General features: G+C 35.9%; 1 protein-coding gene across 1 annotated transcript; it reads right to left on the bottom strand.

Moving 5' to 3' along the window:
- Positions 1–2,782: 2,782 nt before the first annotated feature.
- On the bottom strand, positions 2,783–9,655 carry LOC147865378 (ubiquitin fusion degradation protein 1 C-like). The gene is made up of 10 exons (XM_087318165.1): positions 9,637–9,655; positions 5,570–5,675; positions 5,329–5,406; positions 5,235–5,259; positions 5,120–5,152; positions 4,760–4,881; positions 4,447–4,577; positions 4,133–4,362; positions 3,823–4,064; positions 2,783–3,104 (listed from the first exon to the last, which is right to left on the bottom strand). Exons 2-10 carry the CDS (start codon positions 5,606–5,608, stop codon positions 3,006–3,008), a joined length of 999 nt encoding a protein of 332 aa, XP_087174291.1. The 5' UTR covers positions 5,609–5,675; positions 9,637–9,655; the 3' UTR covers positions 2,783–3,005.
- Positions 9,656–11,712: the final 2,057 nt, after the last annotated feature.

Genomic DNA, 11,712 nt, shown 5'->3' with positions numbered 1-11,712 from the left:
AATAGAATTGTGCTAAACAAAGTAGTAAATAAGTTCAAAGGACACACAAAGGCAAACGATAATAAAATGATTTAAAAAATGGGATGCATTGCATGTTCTTAATAAATTCCTCATTGATGGAGGTTTTTGAAACACGAATGTATTATAGCTCAAGTAAGATGTAGCATCAAATTCAATGACATTGTTGCACCAAACTACAAAATCGTTTTCTCAAATTTAGGAAACCTCGATAACCTGTACATGCTAAATAACTTCCCTTTGTTTGGCATGCTTCCATACAACTTCTCATGTATTTTTTTACTGCGAGATGGTGTACTTGGGGCACCAACAAGAAGGCACATAAATGATCACGATGTTTTTGCAAATGAGTTGTGTATCTCACTTGAGTGCAATGCCCCATTTTTTATCCCATCTTAAGTTTAAACCATATAGTTTAAAAATCTACAAAAGACAACACACTCAAACCTTGAGTTTGTTTTTCCCAAGAAACCACAATTAGTAATGCTTACAAACATTGCTACTAAAATGCCATTGCAAACATCTTCACATTCCATGTTGATGTCTATTTTAGAGACTCGATCTCCATATTTTTGAAGCTTGTGATGGTATAACTTGAGAATAGATATTGATCTTACAAGCATAAATTTATGCAATCTCTTGTGAGAGGTGCATAATGAATGTGGCATAAACCTATCGCCCTAAGAAAGTGACAAGATGATATACCATCAAAGTTAAAGAACTATATCCTTGTTACCCTTTCATAAATTGGAAAATAACATATTATAGTAATTGTTTGGAGCTTAGGGTAATCAAGCAAATATCCAAAACATATGGGAAAACAAATATTCTAAAAGAGATTGGTTTATACCTTGATTGTTTAATGACACTCTCACTTTGCATATTCCCATTTGGGTAGTCGTAGACTTTTTAGCCCGGATCTTTATATATTAAACATTGTCACTCAAGTTTGAGTTCAAATATCTCAAGCCAACTACAAAACTTGGCTAGTTTTCTCATTTAATTGGTTTTTTAGATTCATAAAACCTTTATATTATAATGAAACACTATACACAAAATGTGTGTGCCAATGTTTTCATTTAGTCATTCAAAGATAATGTGCAATGTGAATGTTCAACCTAGTTAAGAAAGAGGCATTCAAAGACTTTGCCAAGCCATCATAGCAAGTGCATTGCCCAAGACACAAGGAACATGTGGACTTCACATCCCATGCTACTACACTCACAAGAAAACCTAAAATAACCTATGCCAAAAACAAACGAAGTTTCTAAATGGCTAGCGCTCTTAAATGTGCCATATCATGAATGCAACTAACCTGAGTTTAACTATTGGTAGTATCATGCCATCAACCAATTTAGTTGGCATAGAACTTATTCTACCAAGGTTACTTCTACTAAATTAGCGAGAGGTCTATGGCTACTATTATATTTGATGCAACCATAGATTGACACATGCATGATATTCATGATATTCTCCATGCGCAATATTCTCCATATTCAAGAATACAAAATGGCCCCAAGAATATTAAAAAACCATTCATTTTGTAAATAAATATAAAAAAATTATTTATTTATTAAAATAAATGTATTTCACCAAAAAAAACAATTATTCATTAATAGATTATGGCCCCAAGAATATTAAAAAACCATTCGTTTTGTAAATAAATATAAAAAATTTATTTATTTATCAAAATAAATGTATTTCACCAAAAAAAACAACTATTCATTAATAGATTATGGCCCCAAGAATATTAAAAAACCATTCGTTTTGTAAATAAATATAAAAAATTTATTTATTTATTAAAATAAATGTATTTCACCAAAAAAAAAATTATTCATTAATAGATTATAGTGTCAAGAGAGTTTATGAAACTTATTTTAATTAATTAATTTTTTTAAAACGAATATTTTTATATTTATTATACAAATATGATTACTAATTAGTTTGAAGTACTATTTTTAATGTCAAGATAAAAATATCCATAAATTTTGAGAAAATAAAAAGTGAGAAATTAATGAGCCTTTATTTTACTTTATTTATTTATTAAAAAAAATGAATACTTATAAGTTATACATTTATTATAAAAATTTAGTAGTGTGAAGTCCCCAAAGTCCCTCTTTTATTATACTTTATTTTCAAGTTCCTTTCTTTTTATCCTAGGAAATTTTTTTTTAAGTTTTTTTTTTTTTGGGGGGGGGGGGGTGTTAAACGAATACTTGACTACCCATTCGTATTCGTATTCGTTTGCATTCGAATGGGAAACCCGACGAATGCGAATCTGTCAATCTATGGATGCAATTATAATTTTAGTACAGCTTTACTTGACATTCCAACATACTTCAAATAATCACAAGAAAATCCAGCATTCAATAGGAGACTATATTGGGCTAGCTAGGTGGCCTCTCCAAATAAGGTTATTTATTTGAAAACAATCAGATACTTACAAATTAGTCCACAGGGTTACAAAATTGGTTCCAAATTGGACAAATAATGGGGATGTATCATCAACACATGAAATTGACCTAAAAGCTTTTGTTTATATCTGAAGAAATTGCTTTACTGTATACACAGATTATACACAATTATTAGTCCAAAACGAGCAATATTTAAAATCTGCAAACTACTTTTGAGAAAATGGGGACGAAATGCAACTCAAACACAGTTCTCTGAAATGCACAAATGCTTTCTATTAAAGAGACACGTGGAAAATGTGGTACGCGCTGAAACAGATACCAATCATAAAGGAGCAAGCAGATGCCATTCGTGAAAAAAACTACATAAAAACATATACATCCTCTTGAATATTTTTAAACCATTTCATTGAGATTGCCAATGGAACAAACAAAACTAGCTTTATAATTAAAAACTAGCTTCACCATTTTGCCACTTATACAATATATTCGACTGCCCTGTCCTTCAAACTGTACATGAATCAAGATGCTGAAGATAACTGACACACATTTCATTGATATATAACTTCAATTTCCTCAGCCCTTCAATGAGTACTTTTTTCCACTGAAAGCTTCAAATTTAGGTTCATTCCCTTCTGTTGTTTCCTCCTTTAGAGGTTCTTTTATTGGCAATGGCTGCATGCCACAAACAAACAAAATAACAACCAACTAAATACTATTTGACAGATACCATACACATCAAAATACTATAAACAAGAACTAAATGTATTGCTATATTTAAATTTACCACTTAATTTGTTGTGTGTTTGAAATTCCTCTTAAATTACATCTATAAGCTTGGCAATTCATTAATCTCAGATCATAGAACCATAATTCTCTTTAATATCTCTAATCCATTGATGAAAATCATGTTTGATTAATTCATCTGAATCGATTAGTGAGAGCATAAGTTGAGAAAAATCTATAATTACTTTTCTAATCTGAGATTGAGGAATCATTCATTGACAAAGCATATAGATGTGATATTGAAAAACTTATGCATAAACATATGCTTATCATTTTATGAGAATCATAAGAGCATCTGTTAGTCCCAAATTGTCAAAACTAAACTGCATACCTCTCTGTTGTGATAATTCTTTGTATTAAAGATGCTCATGATATTTATATTGTGGGTGTTATCAGTTGATGCATTTGAGAGAATGTTTTCCAGGGAGAGATGTGTGCATGTTGAAAAGGAGGACATCACCTTATCTTTTAGTATTCTTTACACATTCTTCCCACTAAGCTGCACTTAACTTTATTCCAAGTTGCTAGCTAGTACATGCAAACATGAAACTTATGTCCAAGAAGATAATGGCACGTCAGTGTTTTGCCCTTTTATTTATATGGATACCTTGGCAGGAACATTTGATTTCGCATGGCCACCTCCAAAAACTAACTTTCCAGCTGCCTTACTTGTAGGGGCAGTTGCGACTGCTGAAACAGGGACCTTCTGGTTAGAAGATTGTGATGTTGAACCAACAGCACCATTTTCTGGTGCAATGGAATACTTCAAAGGTTTCCCATCAAGGCGTCTTCCAACACCTGAAAACGCATTGAATTTTGGTGCTTCTGGTTCTTTCACTTCCGGTTGAGCTAATACACAAAAGACAAAATAAGCAATAGACGGTAAGTAATGACACAAAGAGAAAATCTAAAAATACCTTGTGAGTTGGTAGTATTATTGGATGGGGTACTTTTAGGTGGAATTGGCTCTGGCTCTTTGTAATCCAAAGGTGGCGCAAAGTCTACTTCACAATCTGTTTCAATTATGGTGATTGCTGATGATGGTTTTGCCTCTATAATATCAATATAATACTTTTTGTTGTTATAAGCGACCATGATATTGTCCCCGACGGTCAAACATGAGAAGTTACGTAGTGTGGTCTCTAATCTGTAATTTAGGAACCCTTTATTATTAAGATTCATTACGGTAATCAGATGATTATGTGCAAGCAACAAAAAATGCAATACTAACACAGCTTTTGGATTTGAAATGTCGAGAAAGTCCTTAGTATGTGGTTGTAATTTGACATATGTGCCCTTTGGTAAAGTTGCGCTTTTGACTTGTACTATGTCTCCTTCTGAGAGCAGCATGTTTTGCATCATCTGTAATAAAAACAAAATAATACTTTTCAAAAATAGAAACACCAGAATACCACAATGAGCATTTTGGTTTTTTCTCCTCCAAGAAATTCCCTGTGCCTTAGTATGTGAGACTGTCATAACATCGAGAGAGAGAGAGAGAGAGAGAGAGAGAGAGAGAGAGAGAGAGAGAGAGATGTATGTACCCAATAAGGCATGTATATCATTCCTTCCTCAGCTATGAACTCCAGAACTCCGCAATGAGACGTCCGATGCGTTGTGCCACTATGCAATTGAAATAGCATTGGATAATCTATTCGCAATGATGCTGTAGAAAGGACAACACTTCAGTTGTGATACCTAATAAAAATTGCATATGAACTACTTTTCTACAGATTTAACACATTAAAGTAAATGTGATTGATACAATGTACACTAGTTTTCTACATCTATTATATGGATATACATACTTTTATATGTTAATTTATCAAAATGGTTCCATAACACTTCTTATATACTGTGCATGGTTGACTACAAAATTACAATGTGCTGGTGAAGTTACATACCTAGGCGATCAAGTGCTGATGGAGGCATGATGACTGCAAAGATGAAGAAAGAAAGTCAAATAATGGGCATATCGGAAAACTATTGACTCTTTGACAAACACAGAACCAATAATACCTTTGTCACCATTCTCCAATTGGGGCTGCCAAAAAAAGTCAGTTTTTTCAGCATTTCAGGGATGGAAGAGAAGCTACGTATACAAATAACATACTTTATCTATAAAAGTTGCTGGGTAGCACCGATAATTCTGCTCGAATGTACCACCAGAGTAACCATATCCTCCATAAAACTACAAAAAAGAAACTGTAGATTAATGCATGTACATAACGGGAAATGCCCTTTACGCACCATGTATTATGATTTGCAGATTTAAAGGCATATCCATTAATAGCATACATATGCAGCTGCATAACAATTGGCCAAAAATATCACTATAAACTTTTAATGATTACCATGGCAAATGGATCAGGAACATTATTAAAGTTTGCCATCTTTTCTATCTTGATGATACACCTCCAAAGTATATGGCAATCAAACTGCAACAGCTACTTTGGAAATCTGTTTTAAACCAAAAACAAATAAAATAACATCAACTTCTAACGATACATCAATCTATCAAATACTCTAGTGTGGAGCCTTGGACAACGGAAGAGGCCAATGAGTGGTGCCTTCGTGAATTGTTTACAAAAAAATTCACCAAGGAACAAAACAGAAGCAGGCAGGTCTGGCCCACAAACATGGTAAAATCAACCAGACATCAAACCTGAAGATTGGTTGAGCAATAATAAGTTGATAATAATTTAAAAGAACTAGAGTCACTTCCATGGGTCCCGCTCAACTCACAACTCACCTACTCCCCTCATTTCGTCAATAAAGTTCTTTTCCCCATATACCTTCCAAAAAAAATCTACATTAATTCGGGCCTTTCGCTCAACTCGATCACTTCATTCCTTTGATACATTTAACTCATCTTCCAATATAGCTTCTTCAAAATAATCAAAATCTAAAAAAACTTCACTAAACATCCCCCATGCTCATTATACGAGTATATCTACTTATAAACGTAGCATAAACTTTGATTTGATAGATTCGTTTGCCTGATTAAGCTCATGCCAATTTATTCAAAAACATAACACTATGGAACCCTTCCTTCTCCAAAAATTAATCAAAGGATTTATGCTTGACAGAAATGAGTATGGTCTAACTGTCAAAATAAGTGATGACACATCCTCTAGATATGATAAACAGGAGTAGATGATCAAGGAGATAATGCAATACACAAACACAGTCATTAGGGTCAATAAGACTATCTACAAAGGCATCCTTAAGTTGTGGAAACTAAGATGTTGTCCTTTCCTAAGATGTTGTACTTTAAGCCATTGTTGGATCTACATTTGCTTGCGTATGTGCACTTGACGGCCTGGTTCTATTGTAAGCTTTGTCTCAGGAACTCTGCAATATATGGATTCTACGCATTGTTCTTTCTTGTCTCTGCTAGTTAATCTATATCGTTCACATATTTCCATGCAGGTTCAAAATGGTATCATAGCTTTAGAAGTTTTACATGCATGTACAATGACAAGCATAGGAAGAGAGAATCAAGTTGAGGTAGTGACATTTATGTTAAGGATTGAAAGTGCTCTGAAAACAAAAGTAGATGGTGTCAACAAGTGAAGTGCACCCACCAGTTAGTCACAGGACTAACTTGCTAGTGCTCTTGGAGGGCAAACTCAATAGAACAACCTACATTGTGGAATTCCAAGATAACCATCGTTTTGGATTTTTGTGAGTTTCTCGACTCCAAGCTCAGAGTCATATTGGAGACTGTGGAAACTTTGAGATCCATTGAAATCAATAGTCCCAATCCCCCAATGCATCAGATGTATAGACATAGAGAATGTAGAATATGAGGACGATTTGCACAATTGTGATGGTCATAACCAAATTGGTGTTGATGCTGATTTTGGCCCATGTCCAGAGTGGCAGAATGATGGGAATGGAGAAAGCAGATAGGACTAGATAGCCAGGGTAGTAACAGTGAAGTTTGGGGAAGAGTTGCCATGGAAGCTTTGATGGCCTGATCCAAAAACTGACCACTAGTAAGTACGCAATCCCTTACTCTCCTTTGAGGATTTCTTAGTGGTACTTCAAGAGTAAGAGTTGTAGATCAGAATCTGAAATCAATCAAAAACAGATTTCACATTCTCCATCAAGTCAGTAAGGAGGAGGATGGAGAACCAAAGAAGCCTTACAAAAGAACGTGGCACAAGTGTGGTAAACAATGAGACAGAGTCAAGGAAGCCAAGGTCAAAGGCCAAGATTCTGTAGCCTCTGGTTCAGAATCACCAAGAAGGCTACACATTCAGATGAGCAAGACATATTGAAGTTGTGAATAGTGCGGAGTGTAGATAGTGCCAGGTCCAAAAGCCAGTCAGTTAGGTGCTCAAGCTTAGAGTCACTGGAGAATCACTAGCTTTTCAACAGTGGAGCGAAGCTGAGCCATGTCAAAGATGCTCATTCCAGAACTTCAACGACATTGTTGGTGTGTTTGTGGCAATAGGGGCCAAACACAGTGCCCAGCTGGGAGAGAGTATCAAGTATGTGAGATGACACATTTAGGAAATGTGCAGTTAGTACCTTGGGTCTTAACAAAAAATGCAGAAACAGCATTTTGAGCAAGGGAGCAGTTTCCTGCAACATAAATACATAGATAAGCAGCAATCAACTTCCTCTCATTCTCTTTTGTTATTTATTAAATACCATACGTGCAAACCTAGTCTAGAAATTATGTATTGTTTGTGTATTTAATTCAAAAAATTGTTTTGCACAATTTCTTATCTCTTTTACTCCACGACCATTACACTCATTATAAAAATTGTTAAAGATATGCATAGACTTTATGCACTAAATTCGTAAGAAATCACCTTCACAAGATGAATGAAAATAATGTGAGTTTGACTGTCGTTTGAGTCTCATAAATAGATACTAGCAAGAAAAGAGAAATACAGCAGGTTGCCCACTGTTTATCATTAAGTGGGCAAGGATAGACGTTCCAGGCCCTAGAAACAGACCTCAAACCCAAGTCGCATAAATTTCCAACATAGAGACAGCAGCGCAGAAAACATTTGTTGAAAACTAAGTCATCTTAAAAGTAGAACTGATGACAATCGGATGAGTTTTTACAATAAAAAGCATATGTACATTTTGGTAATATATCTGAGTAGGGCAAGAAATAGATAGCCCTTGTGATTCTCATGCTAAGATATGCATGTGGTAAAAATGTAAACATTCATTTTATTGTTGATGCAAAGTTTATGAATCCTTTTGTAATTTTTAGCAGCCTTAATGGTATAAGGGCCACAAAATGGAGATATAAAGAGCCATCTTGAACTTCACGTGCACATAATTCCATGGCCTATGTTAAGTAACCTACCTATCATAAATAAAACATTCAATTTTTTGCACGTACTCCTAGTCTACCCAAACTCTCTATTCAATTCACTCTAATCATGTTAACCGTTATCACTGCCAGCTCCTTAGTAGAACAGACTTGTATAAGCACTCTTCAGACAGTGCATAGATAACTTATTGCAGACTTTTCGGAATGCCAATGACATCTATTAGCATGATCCGAGCACAAAAGTCCAGAGCCAAAATACTAACAAAACCACAGACTTAAATTAACGCTTCAGAATTTAGAGAATAAAACAAAAAACAAATGAAAACACCAGCAACAGTTAGTCCAACCGAAACCTTACGATGCCAGATTATAAAAAGAACTCTTATATTTGCAAAAGTTGGGAATTGATTAAAGCTGAACAATATGGAAGGGCAAAAAAAACCCGTTTCCATTGAATAGGTGGTTTTCTTTTAGCAAAGGAAAACTACCAAATCAATATCAGCATTATAGGTTTATTGCACTAAAACTTTATTAGTAGGAATTGTTTCCCTCGCATCACCTTCTAACAATACGTGCAGGATCTGACACTCCTTACCATAATGATCGTGTTACATCATTTGTTTAATTGTTTGATGCATTAATACATTTCACGTCAAATGCATTTCAAGTTGAAAACTTCAGAAGGATATTTCTCCCTACAAAATTTGCAGGTGTGAAATTATCATAATGGACTTGTATAGTCTCGGCTTCATCATCATTCTGACATAAACTTGGAAACAGATCAACACAGTACATTTGAATACAACATAATGTTGATAAGGGGGGGGGGGGGGGGGGGGGGGGTTAAAAAACTCCTCCCTTCTTTAGGTTTTATAGCTTATCTCAAATATTGGAGATGAACAAAAAGAAAGAGAAAAAATTGATTGTTCAATCAACGATTGAAAGATTAGTGTTCTCTTTCATACCGTAGTATGAGAAAAGAACAAAGAGCCCTTTTTCCACGTACACAGAAAGAGAGGAGAACAGTGATTTCTTTGATAAACGCAGAATCAAACATCAAACAGACGTGAAGAAATATAAAACGAAGAAGACGAAGAAGAAGAAGAAGAGAATGCTTACGTGAGTCGGATAGCCGTGAGCCTGGGCCGGGGGGGTGGAGAAAACCCTAAGAATGAATGAATGCAGAGACTTCTTAAGGGAAGGAGAGACAGATAGAGAGATGGAATTATATTTTATAAGGAGGCGGCTTCAATATGTATGTATACATATAACAAATACTGAAGTGCGAGTTAAAACGCTAAATAATTACAAGGGAGTGAGTAGTAAAAAAGAGTGCCGGAGAAACCCCCCCAAGAGTGTTGGAGAACCCCTAGGGGGCCCAAAATTCCCGTTAAGGAGTCAGGACCCACACACTCGGGAACACTTACCCAGGGGCATTGCCATAAGTACCTCTGTCACTTGGGAAAACACGTTGCGCTCTACAAGCGTAAAGATTTCCACCATGCAGACCCAACTACACGGTAGTACCTCGGAGACATCTCTGGGACACTATTGGTGAGCAAACATTGGGGATGGACAAGCTGATGAGATAAAGACACACCAAAACAGCTAAGGAGGCATGGGATACATGGATGAAGTTGAATGAATCAAGCACTGTGGCTAACGTCCTCCGACTCAAAAGCGAAGTCCTAACAATGAAAATGAAGCTAGGAGATAAAGTTCGTGAACATGCTCAAAAACGTACAAATGTTGCGTCTCAAACATCAAGTCATTGACCATACACTTCCCAAAGATGAGGTAACATACGTGTGTGCCAATTGGCCAAGTGATTAGGATGCTTTGGATGCAATTGACACACATTTATGCCTTAGTACTGATAATCTTTCAATAGATTTTTTCCAAAATGATTGGGAGTTTATTGGGAATGACATTACTTTTGCATTCTAAGAGGTGTTTGATATTGGATTTATGACATGTAAATGGACAAAAGTTATATCTTATTCCTGAGTTGGAAGTGGTAGTGGTTGATATTAGGAAGTGGCGACCTATTACTATATTGAATACTATTTATAAATATACGATAAGTTGTTGACCGGTATGAGATTGCAACCTTTTTTAACATACATAATTCATAACACCCAAACATGGTTCTTACAAGATAGGAGTATATTGGATACCATTTTCTTATTTAGGGAAGCCGTTGCACTTTCATAAGAAAGGAAAGAGGATTTAGTTATCTTGTTGTTGGATTTTGAATAAACTTATGATATGGTAGATTTGTCTTTTTTGAGGGGCACCATGGAAAAGTTAGGTTTTCCTAATCAATGGTTAACAATCAACTCAGCTCTTTACAACTAAGCTACTAGTAGGGTATTAGTAGTTGGAGAGCTAGTAATGACATAGGGATGTCCATTGGCTCCTTTTAGTAGTTTTCTTACTAGTAATGCTCTAAATATAAAAGGACTGTGATGGCCTTGGTTAGAGGAGCAAATTGTGGATTGGCAATTTGTTGATGCTACAACCTTGAATTTGCAAAGTTCTCACGATTGTAGTATTTGTAGAGTACAACGGTGTTGCGGATATCCACGTGTACGTGTTGGATCATGCGGGACCACGTGGGTCTTAGACTAGGGAGTCGGAGGAAGAGAGGCTACTAAGCTTGCAACAACTATTCAACTCGTTTGTCGGAGTTCTCCACTGATCACATGGGCATGTAGGACTTGTATCCGAACCGACCCTGTCGCCGGATTTCGGAAAAATGAGTACACGGGCTCTCCTACACAGTGGGTAAACGCGGAACAAAGGAGGGGAGAAGCGACAACTTCCCGGACACAGAAAATAGAGACACGAACATTAACACAAAGCAGAGAGAGAGAGAGGATACAACAATACTAATATTGAATTAAGACAGAAAGAATTACAATGCGATGGTGTTATGTGCATGACCAAATAATATCCCGTGGTGAGAATGTACCGTAGTATTCTATAAACGTGGATAAAGTATGGTCATGTAACAGATGGCCTTCGACTAGCCAGCAAAGCTTCAAGCTCAACACGCGCGCACACACACACACACACACTGATGAGCCTCTAGTCGGGAACACACGAGCTTCCTATGCGAGCAGAGGCCTCACCCTAGTGCACAATGTAGAAAACTCAAACTCGAGAGCACAAATCGACAACACCTTCCCCTCC

The sequence above is a fragment of the Azolla caroliniana genome, unplaced genomic scaffold (assembly GCF_043228905.1).
Source record: "Azolla caroliniana isolate FFs.n. ecotype wild unplaced genomic scaffold, voAzoCaro1.0.p SCAF_4, whole genome shotgun sequence".
Classification (NCBI taxonomy): domain Eukaryota; kingdom Viridiplantae; phylum Streptophyta; class Polypodiopsida; order Salviniales; family Salviniaceae; genus Azolla; species Azolla caroliniana.
The sequence above is the reverse complement of the archived record's forward strand: the minus strand, read 5'-3'. Positions and strand labels throughout refer to the sequence as shown.